The sequence below is a fragment of the Rhinatrema bivittatum genome, chromosome 5 (assembly GCF_901001135.1).
Source record: "Rhinatrema bivittatum chromosome 5, aRhiBiv1.1, whole genome shotgun sequence".
Classification (NCBI taxonomy): domain Eukaryota; kingdom Metazoa; phylum Chordata; class Amphibia; order Gymnophiona; family Rhinatrematidae; genus Rhinatrema; species Rhinatrema bivittatum.
In genome coordinates, this window is record NC_042619.1 from 257,545,577 (window position 1) to 257,573,174 (window position 27,598).

Below are 27,598 nucleotides of genomic sequence, written 5' to 3' on the forward strand. Positions count from 1 at the left end.
GCTGCAGGGCATCTTTGCAGTCAGTTCCAGCTCCTGGCTGAGTCTGCATTGCCCCAGCTAGCCAGTGCTCCCCCTCACAAGTTATCCATTTCTACAGTAACTTTTGAGCTCCTGGGCGCAGAATCCTGCTTAATACAAGGGCTTGCGCCCCCCCCATGTGCGAGCCCGCCGCTAACGGTGGCGCCGCCGGGCATGGGGACTGCGCGCCCCGCTCCCCTAGCGCAGCGAGGAGGTTTCCGGGGGGTGCATCGGCTGGGGCCTCTCGCGAGAGCGCGGGACCCGCCCGACGCACGATCTGTGTGCGTCGCGGCCCCGATAAATGGATGGGGGGGGGGGCCGCTGCCATCGCTCTCTTCTGCAGCGGTGGGGGCGGCAAGCAAACCCGCCCACCTCCCCTCCCAATGGAACAGTTGAGATTTATCCGTAAAACAGCAAGAACAGCATTTAAGACTAGAACGTGGAGTTAATTAAGGGATTATAAGAATAAGGGACAGTAACCTTTTTATTAAGTGTGTTTCGTTATATGAATATTTTGTTCATTACGTAGTACCTTTGTTAATTATTGCATTATTCAACTGTTGATACACACGTCGCAGCTTTAGGTGGGTGCACGAGTCGGGGCTGGAGTTGGTAGGCCCGGATGGGGGTCCCCTTGCTAGGAGGAGCACGGCGGGGGCCTGAGGGAGGGACCACCTTGCTAGGAGACATGGCGGGTGGTACCCTGGACTGGCGATTACACGCAGATAAGAAGGGTGACTCGTGCATCTCAATGTTACTGTTAATTAAATAACAAAGCTGCGGCCTTTCCCACCACAAGAAGACTGAGCCTCATATGTTTTGTTTTATTATTTATGTATTAATTTATCAAAACTATTACAAAGTAATAATCAACTTTGCAAAATGAAATATTAAAGTTTTGAACATACATTCTAATCACACAGCTTATAAATAAGAAGTGAACATATTTGTTCCAAAACTAAACATCACAGAGGCAATTCCATGAGAACGGAGTCTCATACGTTTAAATAGCTCGTAAGCAAGATCCAGAATGTGTAGGAGAGCGGAGGTGTGAGTAGTGCATCTGCGGTCACGATGTTATAGGCCACCATCTGCCATGGCTGATCCTCACTGGGAGGGAAAACATCAGCAGGTAATTGTGTGGGACTGGAATGGACCCCCCCAGAAAAGAATGTAGGCAGACTGCGGAGGGAGGGGAGCTTCATGAGTGTCTCTTCCCTCTTATTTGCTCTCATGTGGAGCATTAGGGTGGAAGTCAACCATATGAAGTTAGAGGGTGCTGCGGACAGCTGTCACTGCTCCCTCAAGGTTGTGCAGGTGACAGAGACAATAGCATACAGCCTGAAAATCTGTTCCTACATCTGACACTACAATAACAGCATTTAAAAAGCTAACAGCCTGTGTCTCTTCCTTCTACAGTCCTCTGGAGTACTGTGAGCATTCCCACGAGGTTACTCTCATTGTGGACATGTCCTTCAATGTCTTCTTCCTCTTCTACTTTGGGTTACGGGTAAGGTTTTCAAGTTGCCCTCATGAGCCGTTATTTTCAAACTAAAGTCACTGTTTAAGCGTTTTCTTCCAGTGCTTTGTCATATTAAGTCCTTTGTCTAGGATCAGTGAAATTTGCAGAACGTGTTCTGGACAATTCATGATGAGTTGTTGCCCTAAACCCAAGGAATTGGGTCATTTAGGAAACTTTCCCTCACAGAGACCATACTGTCTCTTCATCGTTCTCTGCTTGGGCTTTACTGGATGAGATGTGCAAATTGAGCACACAAGAGCCATTACCTTGAGGAAGTCCTTTTATCTCCCTGTATCTCAGTTCTAATCCCCAGCTCTGTCACTGACTCTGTGCGATGCTAGGGCAAGAGCCTTTATCTCCCTATGCCTTATTTCTAATCCTTAGCTTTGCTGCCAACTCTCTGCATGACATTGGTCCAATCTCTTTGTCTTCCGATGCCTAGTAATAAAATTCTTTTCCCCTTGGAAAACTATTTTGGTGCTCTAAATCTTTGTAATCAGTTTCTAGTCACTGTTCCCCAGGCATGTGTGTTTCTGTGGCTGTTAAGACTCGATGAGACCCTATTTTGGTGACACGTGCACACGTGCGTATTTCTAGCATGAAGCATGTAGGAAATCATGCAAGTCACTCATGGAATCCATCCAGGTGAATTGTCTTGTGCTTGAATTCCAGACAGGAAGAGGGCCTGCTGCATGATCACACCCACATGTGCTGCTAACATGAAGCTACACCTTCTCCTTTGTGCAGTATTGTTGCCTCTTCCTTTACCCTTCCTCATTATTATACTCAGGACCCATTAGCTAGCTTTAAGATACTTTTTTTCTGTGTGCTTCTGTGTTCTTTATTCTGTTTCATTTTCTAGTTCATTGCTGCTGAGAACAAATTAAAATTCTGGATCGATCTTAATTCCATTGTGGATTTCTTCACCATCCCTCCCCTTTGCGTGTCGCTCTATTTAAAAAGAAAGTGGCTTGGTAAGTCTGCCTTGTTCGCCTCCCAGATTTTCTCATTCTGTTCTCAGGTCCTCCTTTCTGTGATCTTCATTTAGAGTCCATAAGATTGAGCAAAGAAGTCACATGGACTTGTGACCACATCTGAAGAAGGTACCTGTGTGTCATTTTGAAATCGCATCTGCAATATATTTAGACTGCTGTGGTGTCACCTTTCCGCCACTAGTTCTCACCATGTGATCTTCAACAGGTCACACATCCCCCTTATATGTAAACTCTTCTAGTGTTGCTGCCTGACCTAGATTAAAGTTAACAGGATGATCCAACTCTGGTATTCTTAAACTCCATCCCAGTGAACCATGAGACTTGCAGTCATGGGGTTAAGGGGTGTTAATAGGAAAAGGATAAGAATTAATAAGAAACAGGACTGAGTTATTGTATCAGAGTAGATTTAGGTCTGAACTCAACAGGAAACTATCAGGGACTGATCTTTAAGTGGGATTTATGTTGTCCTATTCTATGTAAATAAAAAAGTCTACATATAAATCTGTTCTCAAATGTTAATGAACCAGTGTGTATTGTGTAGCAGAAAACATTCATGACATAAGTCCTGTGATGAGTTTCAATGAATCAGGGCTCAGCCAAGGCACATAAGGAGAAATTACTACTTACTTGATAATTTCCTTTTCTCCTAAGACAAGCAGGATGGTAGTCCTCGCATGTGGGTGACATCATCCAATGCAGCCCGGCGTCCACGTGAGGTCCCACTTCAGTCTCTTCTTTTCCACAGTACAGTAGCCTCACAGTTATGGAGCTCCAACCTCCTTCGAAATCGTTCGAAAAATTTTCCTTGGTTCTCGAGTGTTTTTTCCTCCTTGGGTCCCCCTTTGCGGTCAGTATCCTTCTGTCATGGTAGGTACCCTTTCTTTCGACTATTTTTTCATACTTCACGGTCGATTCCCAACACTCTGCACCTTGGTGCCCGTTGGCCATCCACCGCACGCCAGCTCTTTTTCAATGGCGTTGACCAGTTTTTGATGGTGCCCCCAGTGCCTGCGGACCATGTCCATCACGGATCTGCACGAGGTCTGTATCCTCTGTCTGGAGGCCTCGCAAGATGTCCGTAGGTGCCGTTTGTGTGATCAAATGACACCCAAAGGGCATCGGGTGTGCCTAGATGAAATGGAGAAGCTCTTTGAGACCCCAAAGTCGTCCACTCCTGCTTCAGTGTCCTCGATGCCCAAGGATTGCAGGGAACCGTCTCCATCTCTTCCCCTCGCCATCCTACTATCCAGCACCCCCTAAGGATCAGGGAGAGGGAGACTGATCCTTGGTGGTCTCTCCCCTCCCCCAGACCTCGGGATTATTGACATCCTTGGTGCCAGGGAAAGACCAGGCTGAGCACCGGAAGTCTCGAAAGCACCGACACAGGTCACCATCTCAGCACGGTTCCAGAGCAGCATCGGTGGCTGCCGAGTCGTCATCAAAGCGGCACCAGTCACCGGAGGCCCCAACCTCCGGTGCCCCCGATAGCCTGAAGTGTTCCCCACCGACTCTGGTGCAGGATGCCGTGCCACCTTGTGGACCCAAGGGTGCGCCAGTGACGCCTCATCCCCCCTCCATCAGTTTTGACCACTCAGGACTTCCAGGAAGAGTTGGACCGCAGGGTGCAATCAGCAGTGCTCAAAGTGCTACAAAGCGTTGAGCTGCCAGCGCCACTGGCCCCCATACCGGTGCCCAAGCCTCCGCCAGTGATACTCGCATCTCTGCTGGAGCATCTAGACGTCCTTCTCAGCATCCTACCGATGCAGCCGATGCCTGAGAGGCCTTTGATGCCTCAGCTGCCACCGATGCCCTCCACTGGAGCGATCCCGATCATCAGGTCCTCTGAGGAGGATGAGGCCTCGGGGACCGGGCAACCTTGCCTGCGGTTCCCGAGCTGCCGCTGGTTCCACCCGGCTTGCTGCAGCTGATATCTCCTTCCTTGCCGGGGGTTCCATCGGTGCCGTCGATGCCTTCACGGGCCCGGGCCAAATGACCCTCATGGCCCTCGTCCTCGGCGCCTGGGCCCCAGTGAGGAAGAGGGTCCTTATGACCTGTGGGACGATGACTCTATGGATTCATCCTCTGAGTTCTCAGACGAGCCCCTCTTGGAGCCTTCCCCTCCGGAGAAGCGGCATCGTTCTCACCCGTAGACCTGTCAGTTGCGAGCTTTGTGAGGGCAATGGCTGAAGCCATCCCCTTCCAGCTCCTTTCTTCGGAGGATACCTGTCATAAGATGTGGAGGTTCTCCAGTTCATCAATGCTCCCAAAGAAATTGTGGAAGTTCCTATCCATGACATTTTTAAGGAGCTCCTCCTCCCTATGTGGGAACACCCAGTGTCTGTGTCCTCGGTTAACAGAAAGGCCGACGCACCTATTTGGTGCAGCAGGCCTTGGGCTTTGAAAGGCGGCACCTCCCCCACCAGTCAGCGGTCATGGAGTCTGCCCTGATAAAAGCCAGGCGTTCCCAGACACACACTTCCGCTCCTCCAGGCTCCATCGTCCACCAGGGCTACAGTCTGAATTTCAGCAGACTCCCAGGGACTGCTCTCCCGTGTCCGTCGTGGGGTTTGTCTGCCCATCAGGTCGTTCTTCAATCAGAACTCTCCGCCCTCCTCACAGCGGGTGCAGTAGAATCAGTTCCTCATGAACAGCGGGGCCACGGCTTCTACTCAAGGTACTTCCTCATTCCTCTTGCGTCCGTTGGTTGCAGACAGCTGCGCCCTCTCTGCCTTACCTCTTTTCTACCTCTCTCCCCTCCTCTGGGAAAGATGGCTGCCTCCACTACTGTTTGCCGACCTCTCCAGCATCCCCAGACCGGCATGGGTGATTGCGTGCTACCTGCTCCTTTGAATGAGTGATGGCGGGAACCTAGGGGCAGCCCCACCGCATGACGTCACTACCTCCGGGTACTTAGCTTCCGCTCACCAACAGTGCTGCGAGTTAGCAAGGATTACGGTCCAGCTAATTCTGACCGCTTCTAAGCCGCTTGCAACTCCTCCTTCTACCCTCCGGGGTAATTTGCTGATTCCTGGAAGTTCTGGGTACCCACTCCTTGGGGGCCCTTCTGCTTCTATCCACCCTCCGGGGTTTACCTTGCTCTAACCATGCAGGACACCCGCTTCTTGGGGGTCTTGTCTGTTCTTTATTCCAGGTGCCCAGACGGACGACCTTAGGTACTCGCTCCTCGAGAGCCTACTCTCTCTTGGGTATCCTGCACCACGGACTTCGGGTCCTTCACCTTGCTTGTCTTCTACAGAGGAAGTTACCACCTTGATTACAGCTACCAACCCTGTGAGTACCTCAGCTCTTCAGACTCTCTATCTGCTTCACCCTACCAGATTCTCGGCATACTCCGCTTGCGGACCACTACTGGATCTGTCTACATCAGCCATACTGTTGGGAACAGGTTCTCGGGTTACCCTGCTTTGTGGACCACTACCGGACCTACGTCTCTCAGCCAGGGTGAGAGCTGTTCAACACCTGAATATCCTGTATCAGGTCGGAATTCATTACAGAGGTACTCCAAGTCTCAAGCACTGTCCGCTCCTCGGACAGCACCATTGTTGTACAATAAAGCTTCTTCTGTGTCCGCTTACTTCTGAGTTCAGCCTATCATTGTGGTTCCCCATGGGGCCCCTCCCCGTGGGAGGAGTCATCGCCACAACAACCAAAGGTCCACAACTATGCCTCAAACACAACAATTCTGAAGCGGAATGGCAGCTTGCGCCCCATTCTCGACCTCAGGGTGCTAAACAAGTTTCTTGAAAGAGAAAAATTCAAAATGATTTCCTTGGGCACGTTGATCCAGCTCCTCTGAAGAAGAGAATGGCTTTGCTCCCTTGACCTAAAGGAGGCATACACACACATTGTGATTGTCCCCAACAACAGAAAGTACCTCCACTTTCTGGTGGTGATGGCACATTTTCAGTACAAAGTGCTACTCTTTGGGCTGGCATCAGCCTCACGCGTCCTCACCAAATGCTTGGCAGTGGTGGCTTCCTACCTCAGGTGCCGCTAGGTCTATGTCTTTCCATACCTGGACAACTGGCTAATCAGGAGCGACTCCCACTCCGGGACCTTGCAAGTGCTGGCCCTGACAGTTCAAACCCTGCAGACAGTAGGATTTGTCATCAACTTTCCCCAAGTTGCACCTCTGTCCGTCTCCGCAGCTAGACTTCATAGGCGCCAGGTTGGACACAGTGCAAGCAAAAGGTTTCCTGCCCAAGAACTGGGCAGTCGCCCTCGCCACGCTGGCCACCCTCGTTCGCAACAGCAAGAGGGTGCCAGCCCACCTCCTGCTTCGCCTGCTGGGCCACATGGCGGCCTCTGTCCATGTGACCTCCTTTGCCCGCCTCCACATGAGGCACCCTCAGTGGGCCTTATGGTCCTAATGGCAGCAAGCATCCCAAAATCTGGAGGCTCCGATTATGCTCACGGATCCCCTCTGACTCTCCCTGGCCTGGTGGGAAGCCCTCCCCAATTTGGAGAGCAGGCTCTCTTTTCAACCCGCGCAGCCCCAGGTGACCCTCACCACCGATGCCTCGTCTCAGGGGTGGGGGCCCACACGGACGGCCTACGTACTTAGGGCTTCTGGACTGCAGCCAAATCTTGCTGCCAAATAAACTTCCTGGAGCTTCAGGCAATTCGGTATACCCTGTGGGCCTTCCAAGACCAGTTGTCGTCCAAGGATATCCTGAACAGGACGGACAACCAGGTAGCGATGTGGTACATCAACAAGCAGGGCAGCACGGGCTCGTTCCTCCTCTGCCAGGAGGCAGTGCAAGTCTGGGATTGGGCCCTCTCCAGAGGGATGTCTCTATGGGCCACCTACTTGCCGAGTCTCCTGAACACACTGGCAGACCACCTCAGTCGGTCTTTCCAGCCACACAATTGGTCCCTGAACCCTGTGGTGGTGGCCAACTTATTCCACCGCTGGAGTGCGCCAGACATGGACTTATTCACTTCCCCCTTAAAACACAAGGTAAGCAGATTCTGCTCCCTGATACCGGGGAAGGGCCATCCGGCCTGCGATGCCTTCTCCCTTCACTGGGGGCGGAGTCTCCTGTATGCGTACCCCCATCCCACTCCTCTCAGAACTCTGCTGAAGCTCCAAGAGGACGGGGGGACCATGATCCTAGTGGCACCCTCCTGGCCAAGGCAGGTGTGGTTCTCTCTCCTCCAGGACCTGTCACTGTGTGCGCCTATTCCACTGGGGATGGCACCTGACCTAATATTGCAGAAGCAGGGCACCCTGCACCACCCAAATCTCTAGGCCTTGGCCCTCATGGCGTGGATGTTGAGCGAATGATCCTTCAGCCTTTGCAGCTCTCTGATGGTGTGTCCCGGGTTTTGATTGAGTCCTAGAAGCCTTCCACCAGGAAGTCTTACAACTCGAAGTGGACATGCGGTGGACATGGAATGGACCCTTTCTCCTGTCTGCTATCCCGTCTGCTGGATTACCTCTGGCATCTGTCTGAGTGTGGCCTCCAGACCAGCTCGGTCCGCGTGCACCTCAGCACACTCAGCGCCTACCACCAGAATGTCGCTGGTGCACCCATTTCGGTCCAACCTCTCGTTGGACACTTCATGTGGGGCCTCAACCAACTAAAGCCACCACTTCGATCTCCAGCTACCCTGTGGGATCTCAAAGTTATCCTGGCAAGGCTAATGTGGCCTCCGTTCGAGACCCTTAAGTCCTGTGACCTGAGGTTCCACACCTGGAAAATCATGTTCCTGGTGGTGATCACTTCCGTTCACAGGGTCAGTGAGATCCAGGCCCTAGTTACATATGCTCCCTACATGAAGTTCTTCCATGATCGTGTAGTGCTGCTTATGCATCCCAAATTTCTACCTAAGGTGGTGACTGCTTTCCACATCAATCAGTCCATCATTCTCCCCATCTTCTTTCCAAGGCATTCCCACCCAGGGGAACGTGTTCTCCACATCTTGACTGCAAGTGGGGCTTGCCTTCTATTTGGATCACACAGCGGCCCATAGACCTCCCAGCTCTTCGTGTCTTTCGACCCAGATAGACTGGCTTCAGTGGTGGGGAAGCAGACCCTATTGAACTGGCTGGCGGATTGTATCGCTTTCTGCTATGCTCAGGTGTGACCCAGCTAGCCGGCAGGGAGGAAGCTCACTCTGTGCGAGCCATGGCAGCGTCGGTGGCCCACCTGTTTGGGGTCCCTGTTGCAGAAATTTGTTGGGCTGCAACCTGGAGTTCTCTCCACACGTTCACAGCTCATTACTGCCTTGACAGGGATAGCCATCAGGACAGTGCCTTTGGTCAGTCCGTCCTGCGCAGCCTATTCCAGTCCTGAACCCAACTGTCCTCTCGTGCTCCTTGTGGGACCAGACCTCCCCCCTGCTGTCCCACAGCGCTGCAGTTGTGTTGTGCCCATTGGCACCTTGTTTGGCCTCTGTGGGTCCCCTTGGTTAAATGGGGCAGTCTGGAGCTTTGTAATCACCCACATGTGGGAACTACCATCCTGCTTGCCTAGGCGAAAGCGCAGTTGCTTACCTGTAATAGGTGTTCTCCTAGGACAGCAGGATGTTAGTCCTCAGTAATCCTGCCCGCCTCCCCATGATGTTGGGTTCACCTTTGGTTGGTTGCTTTATTTTTTGCTCGTATTTTCCTATGTTCCGAGACTGAAGGGGGATCACGCGTGGATGGGCGGATAGCGGCAGGCTGAGCATGCTCAGTCTGTCAGTCAAAGTTTCTAGATAGTTTGACAGACGTTTTCCGTGCCGGGCTCCATAGGATGATGTCACCCACATGTGAGGACTAACATCCTGCTGACCTAGGAGAACACCTGCTACAGTTAAGCAACTGCACTTTAATAAGGATACATGGATCCAGAACCAGTGGGTTATGCACCTCTACCAGCAGATGGATACAGAGCAAAGATGACATAACAGTATATATATGCCTGTAGTGACATCAGCCTGCCAGTATTCTCTGCAAAAGCCAACTGTGGACAAACTTACAAAACTTGATTATTAACAGATAACCATTCCAGTACTCAGCCAACAGGAAAAAAACATTGAGCTCAGACAAAGAGTGAAATAACAATAGTCTAGGGATGTTGCGGTCCCGGGCTGTGCCCCGGTCCCTCCACCTACCTCGGGGGCGGCCTGAGCCGTTTCGAGTCTTGTTTGCAGCAGGCCCCGGGCCTGCAGGCCTTCCAGCGCGTCTCTCCCTCCTCGGGAGAGACGCCGATGCTCCAACGTGGCTGGCCCCGCCCCCTGACGCACGCGCGCGGGGAGGAGCCCCATTTGAAGGGGCCAGCGCGGGAAATACCTCTGCTGAGCTGGGAATGACGTCAGACGCCCTCAGGGTACAAGTACCCTGCAACTAGCTCTCTTCTGTGCCTTGCAACAAGGTTCCTGGTCTTCGGCCTGCTGTAGCTGTGTTCCTGGTTCTTTCTCTTCGTCCCGCTTCTGCCTTGCCCTCCTTGCTGGATTGCTTCTTCTGGACTTGACCCCTGGATTGGCTTTGGACCGCTCGCTGGACTTTGACCCCTGGATTGGCTTTGGACCGCTCGCTGGACACCGACCCCTGGACTGGCAGCGGACCACTCTTTGGATACAGACTCCTGGACCGACTTCTGGATAACCTACGACCTGCTGGAGGCGCCAGCCGTCCGGAACCCACGACCTGCAGGAGGCGCCTGCATCCGGACCATCTTCCACCGTCGGGGAGTCGCCTAAGTCCCAGCGGCCGTGTCCCTACGGGCCCCTCCTGGGGGGACTTCGGCTTCCAGGGTGAATCTTCACAAGTCCCAGCGGCTGGACTCCTAAGGGCTCCTGCCAGGGGAGTACCGGTCTCCAGGGCGAAGAATCTTCGATTTCCGGGGTCCAACGTCTGCCATCCTTCCAGTGGGTACAGAGTTCTTGGTCGCATAGAACTCCTCCGTGGTCCAGTGTCTCAAAGCACTCCAGCCTTCCGAACCGCCTCCTGGTTGGGACACTTGCTGCAGACTACACAGCACACCATCTTCTGTCCCAACCGGCCCAAGGGTCCACGAGTACAACAAGGGACTGGAGTAACACTTACCAGTAACCCCCTAGGACACGTAGCCATGCAGGAGGACAATAGCACAACCATCTGGCTACCAAGGGTGGGAAAGTGAATCCATCTGTTCTTATTAAAGAAAAAGAAATTATCAGGTAAATAGTAATTTCATCTTTCTTAGCATATGGACAAGTGGATCCAGAACCAGTGGGATGTACCAAAACTACTCTCGAATAGGGTGGGAGGCTGCCCGCGGTCCGATCAACATCGCACGCACAAAGGTTGTATCCTCCTGGGCCTGCACATCTAGGTGCTGCGTCTGTCGGTCTCAGACGGTTCGACCTCTGTGCCTCACCTCTCTCCTCAAGCCTTGGGAAGATGGCTGCTGCCGCGTCTTCTTGTTGCTCACTCCGGCGACGGTGTTTGCCATGTTTCTCCTGAGGGCCTCCTAGGGTGCGCATGCGAACGCCACCCACGTCTTTATTCACGTCATGGCGGGAACCTCGGGGGCGTCCCCCTCGAGTGTCGTCACGCCATCCGGGTATTTAGCCTGCCCTTTGTTTGCTAACAAACTGAGTTAGCAAGGATTGGACTGCCTCTGGTCTAAGCTGCTCTCCCGCTGCCACTGGAAGCTCTCTCTGCCCTTCAGGGTTTTGCATCGCTAACCTGGGTACCCACTCCTCGGGGACCCTTATGCTTTCTTTCAGGTGCCTGTCTGAATATCAGGTACTCGCTCCTCGAGGGCCTGCATGTCCTGCCTTGATGCCTGCAATCCAACTACTTCTGCCTGCCAGGATTATCATCCATACAGCTATCTTCTTCAGTGTGTAACCTAACCTTGTCAGTCTGTCTCACCTTCAGCGCTGGGAGCCTGCATCCGGGACTTCTCCAACCTGCACTGTTGTTCATCTAGCCAAGTGAGGAACTGGTCCTCTGCTGAGGCCCCCTGGACTGTGCTACTGGGTCATCTCACTACTGCCACCTCCTGGGCAATAAATACCAATATTTGGTATCTGTGAGCATACGAGTCTAGCCTAGTACTGCGGTTCCTCACGGGGCTCCTCCTCATGGGTGTTTCCATCACCGCAGTGCCCATGAATCCACACCAACACCTCAAAACCATAACACTAGGCAGTAATGCCTGGAAAAGGTGTGTAAGGAGGACCATGTCGCAGCTCGGCAAATGTCGATGGGAGACAACAGTCTAACCTCTGCCTAACCTCAGTCTAACCACTGCCTGAGCCCTAGTGAAATGAGGCCTAATTTGACTAGGCAATTGCTGCTCAGCATCCACATGCACAGCTGTGACTACCTCCTTAATCCACTGGGCTGGATGTGACACTGGCTCGTCCTGTTTACTCCTCCTGTGGAGAACAAACAGGTGATCCATCTTTCTGAGAGGTTTAGAAACCTCCAAATACCTCAAGATATGTCTCTTGACATCCAAGGGCCGTAACAGGCAATATTCCTCCGCATCTCTTTTCCTGTCCAATGATGATGGCATGGACATTGACTGATTCAAGTGAAAATCCAAGACCACATTTGGCAAAAACGAAGGAACAATATGCAGCTGTATCGTCCCCGGAGTCACCCGTAGAAAGGGCTCCCGACAAGACAAGGCCTGCAGTTTGGAAATCCTACGCGCTGAACAAATTGCCACAAGAAACACCATTTTCAAGGTCAGTAACCTCAAGGAAAGGCTACGCATCGGTCAAAAAGTGGGGCCTGCCAAAAAATCCAAAACTAGATTAAGATTCCACAAAGGCACCGGCATCTGCAAGGGAGGACGAAGATGCTTCAATCTTTTTAAGCAACAGGCCACATCTGGATGAGTCAACAAGGGTCCACCATTCACCTGACCCTGAAAATAGGACAGAGCCTTTTCTCAATCCATCCTTTTCTCAATCCATCCTGCAAAAATTCCAAAATGAGCAGGAGCTTAACCGAATGAAGAGGAATCCCTCAATTTTCACACCAAGCCTCAAACATTCAACAGACCTGCACATAGGCTAAGGAAGTGGAGAACTTTCTTGCTTACAGCAAGGTGGCAATCACAGCAGCAAAATATCCATGTTTCAGCAATCGAGCCCTCTCAAGGGCCATACCGTAAGACAAAATCAAGTTGAATCTTTGTGAAGAACAAACAGGCTTGTGCCGAAGCACATTCCAGTGAGCTGGAAATCGTAGAAGAGAGTCCACCAGGAGCCTTCGCAAATCTGCATACCACGATCTTCTGGGCCAATCTGGTGCCACCTGAAGCACCATCCCCATGTGACTCTCTATCCTCCAAATGATTCTGCCCAATATGGGCCACAGTGGAAAGGCAAACAGTAGTTTGCCCTCCGGCCACTGCTGCACAAGGGCATCCATGCCCAAGTACTTTTGATTTCTCCTGCGAATGAAAAAGTGAGGAACTTTTGTATTGTGAAAAATTTCCAGCAGGTCCAGAAACAGGAGGACCCCGGCAATCCACTATGTACTGGAACGCCTCGTTTGACAATTCCCATTCTCCTGGATCCAGACTCTATTTGCTGAGAAAGTCGGCTCTTACATTGTCTTTTCCCGCAGTGTGTAAGGCTGAGATTTCTTGAAGATTCCATAAGTTGGGCTATTTCCCGCAACATTTGCTGGCTCTTGGGTCCTCCGTGGTGATTGATGTAAGCCACCTTTGTTGTATTGTCCGACATTATCGGGACCGCTTGACCCTACAATCGGCTGCTGAATCGCAACCATACCAACCGGACAGCATGGGCTTCCAGTCGATTGATGCTCCAGAGAGACTCTACTTTACTCTAGCGCCCTTGCTCTGTCAGTTTCTGACAATGAGCTCCCCAAACCTGGAGGCTTGCATCTGTCATGAGTACTAGCCAGTCTGGTGACCTTAGGGAAATCCCCTTTCTTAGATGATCCGCTTGCAACGACCACTGCAAGTGTATGCAGATCTCCATTGGTAGGTGGGCCAAATCGAACAGTCTTGAGACTGTGGGCTCTAACAAGACAACAGAGTGCGCTGAAGAGGATACATATGCGCCCTCACCCATGGCACCACTTCTAGGGTCGCCGCCATCAATTCGAGTACCTATAGATAAGACCACACTGACGGATGTATCGTGTTCATCAGTAGACACACCTGCACCATCAACTTCTGAATACAGCCCTCCAGCAGGAACACCCTGTCCTGCTTCATGTTGAACTCCAAGATTCTTCAGTGACTGTGATGGCTGAAAATTGCTCTTGGCCAGGTTCACCACCCAACCTAACTCCTGCAACATGGAGATCATCTTGCGCTAGACCTGAAGGCTCTCTTCCAGACTCTTGGCCCAAATCAGCCAGTCATCCTTTCTCAGCTCTTTCACCACCATCCCCATAACCTTGGAAAAAGTTCTAGATGGTCACCAAACCAAAAGGTAGCACTCAAAACTGATAATGATGCCCCAAAACCATGAAATGCAGAAAATGTTAGTGCTCTAGCTGGATAGGAATATGAAGGTATACCTCGGACAAGTCCAGAGACGTCAGAAATTCCCCCAACTGTACTGCCATTTTCACTGAGCACAAGTTTTCCATGCGAAAAGAGTCAACCTGCAAATGACTGTTGACCCTCTTGAGATTCAGGATGGGGCAAAAAGATCCCTCCTTCTTGGGCACAATGAAATACATGAATATGAGCCAGTATTTTCTTGAGACATGGGCACTGGAACCACAGCCCACAGGCTGAGGAGTCTTGACAATGTACACTCCACTGCCTGTCTCCTCTGCAGAGAGTTGCAGGGAAACACCATGAAAATGTCCCAAGGAACACTGTGAAACTCCAGTACATAGCCATCTCTTGTCACCTCCAGAACCTAGTGGTCTGACGTGATCTCAACCCACCACAAATAAAAAAGAGAGAGATGATCCCCTATCTCCTGATTCAAAGGGTTAGTCGGCACACCTTCACTGGGAGGCTCGGGGCTACCTGAGATGAAAGGACTGAGACCTACCCAAAGGTCGAGCCTTCTGAAAGGCCGCTCCTCTGTAATGTTGAAAATGTCTGAACCCCCTAGTAAGAACTCTCATGCTGGAGGAGTGTGGCGTCTGTTTCTTATCCTCTGATAACTGAGAAACCTGGGAATCACCTCACTTATTGGCCATTTTCTCCAGCTTGCTCCTAAACAAGAGCAAGCCTTTAAAGGGCAACTTTGTAAGGTTAGACTTTGAGGTTCTATCAGCTGACCAGTTTCTCAGCCATAACTGATGCCTGGCCACTATTACCGAAGCCATCTCTCTGACCGAAGTGCGGAACAAATCGCAGCCCGCATCTGCCAAAAAGGCAGCTGCTGGTTCCATCACTGCCCTAGAATTCACACCAGATTCATTGACCTCCTGAGAGAGACGTAAACAAGAGCACGCCACCAGGGAACAACAAGAAGCTATCTACAAAGTCATTGCCATTGCTTCAAAAGCTTGCTTAAGGATAGCCTCAATTTTCCTATCCTGAGCATCCTTCAAGGCCGCTCCCCCTTCTACGGGGATACTCGTCCATTTGGTAATGGCATGCACAAGTGCATCCACCTTTGGAAAATGCAATTACTCTCTTGCAGCTGAATCCAGGGGATAAAGTCCCCCTTTAAAATTAGCTTCCAGGGCGCCCCATTCAAATAATTAATTCTTGAATGACTTCCATAATAGGGAAGAAATATGAAGCTTTACACAAAGAAATCCAGACATGGATTCAGCCCCCTGGTACTCCCAGCATCTTCAATGTCTGGGAAATCAGAACCGGTAACTCGTCTCTATGAAAGAAAAGCAATATAGTTCTATACGGCTCCAATCCCAGAGGAATTTCCCCATCCTCCAGGGAGTAAGGATTGGCTTCATCATCCATTCCATCTGGGTCCCTACTGGGGACACCCGCAGCAGATTTCAGTGTACGCCGACACCCACAGCACGAGACGTGCAGGAATCCACAGCCTGCAATCCTGACCTGTTAAGATTGGCTGTGGCCGAGGATTGCGCCCGAAGAAAAGACTGCAGTCTTTGAAAAAATTCTACCCAAGAAAAGGCAGAGGGATCCATGCCAAAACCAGGGGGCATCGGACCTGCACCCACTGAACTACCTTCCTCTGCTGAGGAACCAGTTAGGGGAGCCCCAAAATCAGGCGACACCCCTGGCAGCTCTTTTTCCATTCTTGAACCAGGCTGGGAAAAAAACGGGCTTAATAAAATCAGATGGAGGTAATTCTCTCTGAGTCTCTAGACAGCTCTGACACAAATTAGAGGGAACACCAGGTTGGGATGCCCGAATATGACAAGCAACACAAAGGGCATCGCAATTAGGCTTCTTTGCTATGGGCGCCATCAGAATGCCAATATGCCCCAACAGGTGTCTGACCCAGCCGGGTTCGCGCTGCAAAAAATAGGTGCTCAAAATTTAAGTGTTCAAAAATTAGGCACTCAACACTGTGCCTTGATAAGCGCACAAACTGAGATCCCACCAGGATGTTTCAGATAGTGCACGCATATAAGTGCGTGCGTGTGCAAGCACAGAACTGAATGCCTTGGTAGGCGCTCCTATGCGCCTAACTAGTCACCCAAACTGACGCACAAGCACGAACTAATGCAACTGAAGAGAGCATTCTTTTGCGCAGGAAAATGCGCAAAAACGCCACCATGGCCTACCATGCAGTGAACACGACAAGCCTAAGAGCGGGGCCTAGCTAAAAGGCTGCTCAAACTGCCACGTTCCCTAAGATCCCTCGGAGGTGGGAACGAACAACGGATCAGCGCACCGAACTGGGGGGAAAGAGGAATCCCTACTTAACTCTCCTTTTCTCTCTCTTTTTTCTTTTTTAATTACCCTTTATGTGAGCTCAGCCTATCCTGGCTGAGCACAAGGTCGGTCTCCAGCTGCGGGTGGGGGAGAGAGCAAGGACTTTCACCACCATGCTTGACTTCTTGCACCCACTTGCCTTTCAGCTATTTTTTTATTTTTTTACAGCTAAATCTACACTGGATGAAAAACCAGCTACGGGACCAAGGCCCTCATCTGAGGAAGGGATCCAAAGATATCACCTCAGGAATTCTCAACTGAGGGAGGGACCATAAGGCATCACCACAGGAGAGCAGGGAGAATAAATCTCCTTCTCTTTGAAACTTTTTTTTTAAGCAATCCCCAGTAGGGTGATGAATGTCCACCATCTGCTGGAGACGGAGAATTCCTTCAGGCTGATGTCACTGTAGGGGTATATATATATACCCATGATGTCAGCTTTGCTCCATCTCCATCTGCTGGTACAGGTGCATAATTCACTGGTTCTGGATCCACCTGTCCTCATGCTAAGAAATTGATAACTTTATCCTGCTACTCATTTATACATATGTTGCCAGACATCCAAATCATTTGTTTCCTAAGTCCTCCTCTATTTCTCTTCTCTCCAACTTTACCCTGGACCTGAGGTCTGCACGCCAGAGCTGGTCTGAGAGCCTGTTTCACTGCCATCTTGTCCTATAGCATCTCTGACGGGGATGAATTTACCAGTACATGATGTCCACACTGCTTACTCCCCAACCCCTCAGTCATTAATGTGAGCTTCATACCTACTTTTTTGGAGCGGGGATCTTTATTAAGGAGGTCTTTTTTCTCTCTCTCTATAGGCCTGCGCTTCCTGCGAGCTCTCAGTCTACTGGAACTTCCAAATATTTTACAGTTCTTAAAAGTTACCAGAAGCTAGTAAGTGCATTTTGTGGTTCTGTTTATTGACTGCATATTGTTCATAGGTCTAGGACACTGGGAAAAAAAACTGAAAGATAAGTGAGGGTGGCATTACATGTAGTGAGAGGGTCCTCGAAAGAGCTAGTGCATTGTTTCCCAACCAGTGTGCTGTGGTTCACTGGTGTGCCTTCAGAGCTGATCAAGTGTGCCACAGAAAAGTCACCACTGCCTGATGCTCAGATCCAGGCCAGCACCTGGACTCTGCTCTTACCACCTTGCAGCAACCAGAGACACTGGTGGTGGCATTTAAAATTATAGGAGCTCCTTTCTGAGAACGTGTGTTATGCACGCCTCTTCTAGCTACAACATGAGCCTGGAGTGTGGTAATTAATGGGCTGCATCAGGGCATGGATAGCTGGGACGGGCTTTGTGCGGTACACATCGTCCACAGCACCTCCTCATCTTACCCTTCCTGAGCCTCCTCCTTTGAGTCCTTCCAGAATCTGTCCTATCCTCAGGCCGAGTGTGATGGGGAAAGCGTGCACTGAGCACTGGAAGTGTGCTTGCGATACACTTGCGTTATGGGGAAAATATTTTTAATGCAGCGCAACTGGGGAGGAGAGAGGGGGTGGGGTTTGGGGGGGTGTTGGAACAAACATTCTGAGGTATTCATAGTAATAGACATCACTAAACATTTGTAGTCGTTATAATGGATGAAAAGTATAACAAGAGGAGTTGTTTTGTACAATGCTACTAGCATTGTACGTCCCCCCAAACCCCATCCCACTTTTTGAAATCCACCCCGATTGAAAGTGCCCCTTTTACAGTGGTACATATATAGAGTGTCATATTGCTCCTATACAGTCTCTCTCTCTCTCTCTCTCTCCATGCAATGTATTAATCAGCATATGAAGTGAAAAATGGCACAAGTTGTGGGAATTTATCACGTGGTGTGGAAATTGCCAAAGCAGGAGCAGGGAAATTAGCCTAATCACGGGCACTATTTCCTCTATATTTATAGCATTCTGAGAAATCTAGGGGTTAGTTCCTGATTCACTAAGGGTTTTTCTCATAGACACAGAATGGGTGAAAAGTCTTAATGAATTTGGCCCTTAGCTAGCTGCCTGCCCAATACTGACTTCTCCTTATCCTGCACTTGTATATAGAGGGAACTGATCCACTGTAAGAGGTTCAGGTGTCTTTGCCCACTCTCTCTGTTTTAAAATTTGGAAGAGAGAGTGGTGGGGCTTTTTGTGCTTTCTTAGGTCTTCTTTTAGCCGCATGAGTCCTCTTCATGTCCTCACTGCCTACTCCATGGAGACTGGTGTGCCACACAATATTTTTGTTATTATAGATATGCCTTGTGCTTGAAACGATTGGGAAATGCTGAGCTAGTGGGGCATTCTGCCCAGGCCCTTTGTTTTCCAATGGGCCCAAAGGCATTTGATGACATTTATAGTAAGGGATTCAGTCTCACTCCCTCAGCTCCCTCTCCACTTCCATCTTCTTCCCCACCCCTGAGTCATCAGCAGTCTCACTCCCTCCACCCTCTCTCTCTTCCCACATCCTGCTCATCTTCAGCAGTCTTATTCCCTCTGTCCCCTGTCCCTAAAATACAAGACAGTTGGAACCCATATGGTATTAGGCATTTTGTAACATGCATTGGGTATGGGCTTGGCCCTCAGAAAGCCATAAATAAATGTGCTGTTCTCAGCTCTTGAGAGCCTAAACAGTCACTTAAAACGTATTCCCAGCTTCAAATACCAGTCTTGAGTACCAAACGACATTTATTTGAAGGATGAAAGTTCAAACACTCACAGAATGAAGAAGCAGCAAGCATAGCCGCACAGAAAGGAAAGTCTGTCACAGCTGTAATAAGTTCTGTCTGGAAGCTTGGTACTCCAATGGAGTCAACTGTGGCTGAGAGAGAAACTGTAGAATATGAAGGGTGAAAAGCAATACGTCTGTATAGCTTGAAACAGGAGAAGGAGATGATGCTAGCTTGCAGAGAGCCCAGTTCCAGCTGAAAGAAGACATGGGAAATGAACTGTCCCAAGTATTTCTAGCGGCAAGGGATCAACATAAACCGGAGTGAAGGCAGCTAGCTAAACTTTGGTATAGAAAAGCATTTAATTAAATAAATAAACAAATATGAACAGGCAAAAGAAAGCAGATAGAGAAACGAAGCATAACAGGAAACATCCAACAAGGAGCGTAGAATCATTTGAAAGACAATCAATCATGAGAGATAATTCTACAAATAGAGAACTCAAGCTGAGCAATATCAATAAAATGACATTGACTAACAGCGTAACAGGGAAAAGTATATACCTATTTTTTAAGTATACTGAAAAAGCAGAACACTCCTTGCTTATTTATTTATTTTTAATTTTAATATACCGATGTTCCTGTATAGAATACATATCGCACCGGTTTACAGAGAACTGAACTGTCGCCTTAGGGGCGGATACATTGGAACAAGGTTGAAGTGAACTTACAGTGAACAAGTGGAAATGCAATTAAAAACATGATTAGCTAACATAATTACTACAGTTCGTATATCACTATTTTAAACATTAAGCAGTTAAAGAACTGTCAAAAAAACCTGTAACAATCTATAATGTTCAAGTATCTTCATGAGATGTAAAGGCATTGCCTCAATGACTGGTCTGATGAATGTCTCAACCATTTTCATCAGTGAAAGGATTCGGTTTCCACAGAAGACTGTATTTGGGAATGTTGTCTTTCTGGATGATGCACTTGATTTCTTTGGCATGAACTTCTTGCTGTATACAAGACAGAATGGCATTCTCTGAATATGATAATTCATTAAACATGTAAAGTCTTGTACAGAAATGCCAGCGGTGACATGAATCTGCTGTACTGTCCTGGATCTAATGAAAGGAGAGCACAACATGGATGAGGTGTGCTATAGCTCGTCTCAGCATCACCCACTTTAAAAAACATTAGAATTGGTGTGCCCCCAACCTTCCTTCAAGGATGATGCTAGCTGCAAGTATGGTTATCTGTGGATGGATTTCGGTGTCCGATTCAGGGCTTGCAAGCTCAAAAGTGTGACTTCCAGTTGGGAATCCACGGTTCTGCTGAGATGGATCTTGTGGCGTGGTTTGCCGGGTTCTGATCTGTGGGCACATAATGCCACTGCTCTGATTCTGTTGATTTCCTGACGTGCTCAACCCTGTTGCTTATATATATATATGTAAAACCTTCTGGTTTGGTTGTATACAGTATGTAGCCCAGCACTACCTTGCTGTCAGTATATGTGATGTTGTAGCTATGGACACTGCATCTTGGCCGGTAGGTGGCGATGTTTCTGCCTGTGTCTAAAACACAGGGGCTGTAGTTAAACTTTACTAGGGCGGGGACTACCAGGAATGTTGTAGAGTGGGGACCTGACCTATTTCCTCATCTGTAGCTTCACCATAGTACTTACAACTAGGGATGTGAATCGTTTTTTGACGATTTAAAATATCGTCCGATATATTTTAAATCATCAAAAATCGTTAGAGCCGCGATACAATAACAATTCCCCCGATTTATCGTCAAAAAATCGTAAATCGGGGAAGGGGGAGGGGAAGGGGGAGGGCGGGAAAACCGGCACACTAAAACAACCCTAAAACCCACCCCGACCCTTTAAAATAAATCCCCCACCCTCCCGAACCCCCCCAAAATGCCTTAAATTACCTGGGGTCCAGAGGAAGGGTCCCGGTGTGATCTTTTACTCTCGGACCTCCTGTGCGTTGTAGAAATGGCGCCGGCGCTACCTTTGCCCTGTCATATGACAGGGCAAAGGTAGCGCCGGTGCCATTTTGTTTTTTTTGTCCCCCGATGGCAGGAGCGTAGGAGATCGCTCCCGGACCCCTCCTGGACCCCCAGGGACTTTTGGCCAGCTTGGGGGGGCCTCCTGACCCCCACAACACTTGCCAAAAGTCCAGCGGGGGTCCGGGAACGACTTCCTGCACGCAAATCGTTTTTCCGTACGGAAAATGGCGCCGGCCATTCAAAATGGCGATGGTCGCCCGAATGACATAGTGAGGGCAAAGGTAGCGCCAGCGCCATTTTGAATATTGGCAATACGGCCCGCGTGCAGGAGGTCGCTCCTGGACCCCCGCTGGACTTTTGGCAAGTCTTGTGGGGGGTCAGGAGGCCCCCCCAAGCTGGCCAAAAGTCTCTGGGGGTCCAGTGGGGGTTCGGGAGCGATCTCCTGCATGCGTGACGTCGGGAGCCAGGAACCAAAATGGCGCCGGCGCTACCTTTGCCCTGTCACATGATAAGGGCAAAGGGCAACCGGCGCCATTTCTCTTAATGCAGCCGTGGCCAGAGAGCTGGAGATTGCGTCGGGACCCCCCCCCCCCCCACTGGACCCCAGGTAATTTAAAACATTTTGGGGGGGTTTGGGAGGGTGGGGGATTTGTTTTAAAGGTTTGGGGTGGGTTTTAGGGTTGTTTTGGTGTGCTGGTTTTCCCGCCCTCCCCCGATTTACGATTTTTAACGATTAAAAAAAAACAAAACCAAAACACGACGATCAGATTTCCCTCCCCCCCAGCCAAAATCGATCGTTAAGACAATCGATCACACGATTCACACCCCTACTGGAAATAGTCTCTCAGGGCTATCAATTAAATTTCCTTTCCAAACCCGCCTTTCCTCGTTTAACTACCAACATGGGCAATTGCTTCAATCACCTTCACTTGGCAGAAGAAATATCAGCTCTAAAAAATCAGCGAGCAATACCGATCTTGCCATCATACCTCTGCAATATGGGATTTTATTCCCGTTATTTCTTGATTCCCAAGAAATCAGGGGGTCTCAGACCAATTTTGAACTTATGCAACCTCAACAAATATCTAGTCAAGGAAAAGTTCAAAATGGTCTCCCCAAAATCCATTTTTCCACTCCTTCAACCCAATGATTGGATGTGCTCACTGGACCTAAAAGATGCCTACACACATATTCCAATGCACCCCTCTTCATGGAAATACCTCTATTTCCATTACAAGAGACAACATTACCAATACAAAGTTCTTCCTCTCAGCTGCCCCGCGAGTATTCACTAAATGCATGGCAGTGGTGGTGGCCCACCTTCGTCAACTGGGAATTCAAGTTTTTCCCTATCTGGACGATTGGCTTCTAGTAGCATCAGACCAAAGGACCCTACTAGATCACTTACAACAAACAATCTCCTGTCTTCAGAACCTAGGTCTGATTCTAAACTACAAGATGTCCAACCTAAAACCCTCTTGAACGCTACAGTTCATAGGAGCATTATTGGACACAACAAAAAACAGAGCTTTTCTCCCAAAAGACAGAGAATTATTGCTTCAGACACTGGCCAAACACCTATGTTATATGACCAGACCAACAGCCTGACAAATTCTCAGTATTGAGTCATATGACTGAAGCCATTCATATGGGTCCCAAACACACGTCTTCATATTCTTCGACTCCAATGGGGGCTGAAACGCAACACTCACAACCTATTTCTCGAAGAATCAACTTGACTTCAGTGATGAGCAAGGAATTAGATTGATGGTTACGGCCACAGATACTTCAAAGTGGTGCACTGTTTACAACACCACCTCACAACATAGTGGGGCGGATTTTCAGACTCCGCGAATAGGCCTACTTTTGTTTGCGCTCCAGGCACAAACAAAAGTACGCTGGATTTTAGTAGATACGCGCGGAGCCGCGCATATCTGCTAAAAACCTGGATCGGCGCACGCAAGGCTATCGATTTTGTATAGCTGGCGCGCGCCGAGCCGCGCAGCCTACCCCCGTTCCCTCCAAGGCCGCTCCGAAATCGGAGCGGCCTTGGAGGGAATCCTCTAACGCCCTCCCCTCACCTTCCCCTCCCTTCCTCTACCTAACCCACCCACCCGGCCCTGTCTACACCCCCCCCCCTTACCTTTCTCCGGGGATTTACGCCTCCCGGAGGGAGAAGTAAATCCCCGCGCGCGAGCGGGCCTCCTGTGCGCCGGGCCGCGACCTGGGGGCGGGTACAGAGGGCGCGGCCACGCCCCCGGACCGCCCCGGGCCGTAGCCACGCCCCCGTACCCGCCCCCAAAACGCTGCCGACACGCCCCCGAAACGCCGCGACGACCGTGCCCGCCCCCGACACGCCCCCGACACGCCCCCCTCGGAGAACCCCGGGACTTACGCGAGTCCCGGGGCTCTGCGCGCGCCGGTAGGCCTATGTAAAATAGGCTCACCGGCGCGCAGGGCCCTGCTTGCCTAAATCCGCCCGGTTTTGGGCGGATTTAGGCGAGCAGGGCTCTGAAAATCCGCCCCAGTGCTAACAATGGATGCTTCCCACAAAGGATGGGGAACACACCTCAATCAGCTAGAAACGCAGGGGCTATGGACGCCTCACGAGAAACCTTATCAGATTAACGTCCTCGAGCTCAGAGCAATCCACTATAACATCAGAACCTTTCGCATACAACTGCAAGGGAAAAGAGTAATGATCTACACGGACAATCAAGTGGCCATGTTCTACATAAACAAACAAGGATGGTCCGGTTCATGGATACTCTGCAGAGAAGCCCTTCTCATATGGCATTGGGCGTCTTGTCACTCAATCCACTTGCAAGCAACCTATCTTCCCGGCATAGCTAACACACAGGCTATGCAACCTCCAATGAGGGCTGAATTTTTCACCCTCACAAATGGTCTCTGAACCAACAGGTAGCCGACCACATTTTCAAGCAATGGGGAACACCATCCATGGACCTCTTTGCCACAGAACAAAACAGGAAAGTACCTCAATTTTGCTCCCTGTTTCCCAGTCATCGCAGAACAGCTCAAGATGCCTTCTTACTCCTGTGGTCAGGAAATCTAATGTATGCATGCCCTCCAATTCCACTAATAACTCGCACACTGCAGAAATGCATAGCCGAGGCGGTGGACCTCATCCTCATCACCCCGGCGTGGCCGAGACAACCATGGTTTTCTTACCTTCTTTGACTCTTGATCGACACCTCCATTCCCTTGGGTCACAAGGAAGGACTACTGTCCCTGGACCAGGGAGCTCTCCTCCACCCAATGCAGGACTCACTACACTTGACAGCGTGGAGATTGAACAGTCGATATTCAGGGAGTAGGGGATATCGGAGAATTGCCAAAACATTCTCTTAGTCACCAGAAAGCCTTCTACCAGGAAAGCATACCAATATAAATGGAAATGTTACAAGTCCTGGTGCTCCAAGAATCACCATGATCCTTTTCATTGTGCTCCTACATCTCTACTAGATTACCTGTTTTCTTTAAATTAATCAGGATTAGCGACTGCCTCAGTCAGGGTACATCTAAGTGCCATTGCAGTCTATCACAGGCCACTCCAAGGCCACCCAATTTTGCAACACTCAATAGTTTCTAGATTCATCAGGGGCCTTTACCACCTCTGACCCCCAATATCTAAGCTGCCAGTGGCCTGGAACCTTAACCTAGTTCTTGAACAATTAATGCGCCCTCCATTTGAGCTATTAGACTCAGCAAACATAAAATACCTTAATGAAAAGTAGTATTCCTGGTTGCAGTGACTTCAGCACGCTGAGTATTTATTTATTTTATTTATTTATTTATTTAATTAATTTTATATACCGGCAACCGTTTGCACATCGTGCCGGTTTACAAGTAACTTACAACAGAAGATATATAGGCATAGCCTTTACAGAGAACGGTATATAACGTAAAACGCAGTAACAGAACAATTAACTAAGTAGCTGGGGAGGGATGGGGGGGGGGGGGGGGTCGATACAAAGGGGGGGCAGGGGGAGGGTGCAAACAGATACAAGGGGATAAAATGTGAATAAGTAAGTGACCTGCAGGCACTGGTTCACTACAAACCTCATCTTCAGTTCTTCCACCACAAGGCAGTTCTACGGACTCACCCTTCCTTCCTCCCGAAAGTAGTTTCAGCCTTTCACATCAACCAGTCTATAGAACTCCCGACCTTCTTTCCAAAACCACATCATAATGCCCGGGAGAAATTACTTCACACCTTAGATTGCCAAAGGGTGCTAGCCTACTATAAGACAAAAACACAGTTGAATTCCAGACCATCTCAACTATTCCTCTCCTTTAACCCAAACGCACCTGGTCTACCAGTTGCAAAACGGACAATTTCTAGCTGGATAGCTCAATGCATTCAGTTTTGTTACAATAAGAGGCACAGGACATTACCTGGAAAGCCGAATACTCATCAACTTCGAGCACTCTCCACCTCCTTAGCCTACTTAAGTCAAGTTTCACCTATTGACATTTATAAGGCAGCAAGCTGGTCACCTCTACATACTTTTACATCTCATTACTCTTAGACCAGCAGATGTCTCAGTTTGCTAAACTGGGACGAGCGGTCTTGAATAATTTAAGAACTCTATAACAGCTGTCCACTCCAGACAGGTTACACAAAGAAAAAAAAAAAAAGAGGACATTAATTATATTAGCGTGACAAGGGAGCTAGGGACTCCCATGACAGCATGGCTAATTCAGCCCTGCTATCGACAGGAAAAAGCAAGTTTGCTTACTGTAAATGGTGTTTCCGTAGATAGCAGGATGAATTAGCCATGCTGACCCACCCACCTCCCTGGACAACCTTATATTTAACTACTGCTACAATACAGACTGAGGAGAAGCTGTCTTTCTGCGCAGGAACACACGCGCAGCCGCACAGAGCAAAGCTCTGTATTAGCTTTGTGAATATCTGCTTCTGACGCAAGACTGACAGTCCCCATGACAGAATGGCTAATTCATCCTGCTATCTACGGAAACACCGTTTTCGGTAAGCAAATTTGCTTTTATTTCCTTCAAACCCTGGGTTGCATACCATCTAGTCCACGTGATTTGCTCCTACTACATCGTCCAGGTTCACAGTGATTTGGTTCAGTTCATCTGACTCCTCACCCTTGAAATCCACTTCGAACTGGCATCTCCCAAACATCCTCATTAGTAAACACAGAAGCAAAGAATACATTGAGTCTTTCTGTAATGGCCTTATCTTCCCTAAGAGCCCTTCAGTCATCTAACAGCCCACCCGAGTCCCTCACAAGTTTCTTGCTTCGGATATATTTTAAAATTTTTTATTATGAGTTTTTGTTTCTATGGCCAATTTCATTTTGAATTCTCTTAGCCTACCTTATCGATGTTTTATGTTTTACACTGAACTTGACAATGCTTAAGCTTTTTTCTATTTTCTTCAGATGGATCCTTCCAATCTTTGAAGGATTTTTTTTTTTTTGCTAAAATAGCCTTTCACCTCACCTTTTAACCATACCTGTAATTGTTTTGCCTTCCTTCCACCTTTCTTAATGTGTGGAATACATCTCGACTGCGCTTCTATGATTGTATTTTTAAATAGTGTCCATGCCTGTTGAACACTTTTAACCTTTGCAGCTGCACCTTTCAGTTTTTTTCTAACTATTTTCCTCATTTTATCAAAGTTTCCCTTTTGAAAATTTAGTGTTAGAGCTGTAGATTTACTTATTGTCCCCCTTCCAGTTATTAGTTTAAATCTGATCATGGTATGATCACTATTGCCAAGTGGCCCCACCACCGTTACCACTCTCATCAAATCCTGCATTCCACTAAGAATTAAATCTAAAATAGCTCCCTCTCTCGTTGGTTCTTGAACCAATTGCTCTATGAAGCAGTTGTTTATTCCATCTAGGAACTTTATGTCTCTAGCATGTCCTGATGTTATATTTACCCAGTCAATATTGGGGTAATTGAAATCTCCCATAATTAATGCACTGCTAAATTGGTTAGCTTCCCTGATTTCTCTTAGCATTTCATCATCTGTCTGACCATTTTGTCCAGGTGGCCGGTAGTATACTCCTATCACTATACTCTTACCCAACACACATGGGATTTCTACCCATGATTCTTCTGAACATTTAGTCTCTTGTATGATTTTTATCCGGTTGGACTCTATACCTTCCCGGACATAAAGTAACACACCCCCATCAAGTTGATCCTCCCTATCATTGCAATATAATTTAATTTGTACCCTGATATAGCACTATACCATTGGTTATCCTCCTTCTAACAAGTTGCTGAGATGCCAATTATGTCAATCTTATCATTTGCTGCTATGCCCTCTCACATCTTACTTCTTAGACCTCTGGCATTGTCATATAGACATTTCAAACTGCATTTTTTGTTTGTATTAACATCCTGCTTTGATAGAGATAATTTGGAATTCTTTAGCTCAGGTGATTCTTTACTTATAGGCAGATGGACTACTTTTACTTTTAATGGAACCTCTCTGTTGGGATGCCCTAACTCTCCTGTTTCATTAGTATCCCTCAAAAATACGTTCCTCTGAACCATGCACTGCT

At 49.0% G+C, this 27,598-nt stretch overlaps 1 protein-coding gene across 1 annotated transcript in view; it reads left to right on the top strand.

Annotated features, from left to right (window-relative positions):
- LOC115092424 (calcium-activated potassium channel subunit alpha-1-like) overlaps positions 1-27,598 on the top strand; it is a 315,025-nt gene that overhangs the window by 55,002 nt on the left and 232,425 nt on the right. The window contains exons 4-6 of the mRNA XM_029603258.1: positions 1,438-1,528; positions 2,403-2,514; positions 17,186-17,261. Coding sequence (XP_029459118.1) covers positions 1,438-1,528; positions 2,403-2,514; positions 17,186-17,261 — 279 coding nt within the window. The remainder of the gene's footprint in view (positions 1-1,437; positions 1,529-2,402; positions 2,515-17,185; positions 17,262-27,598) is intronic.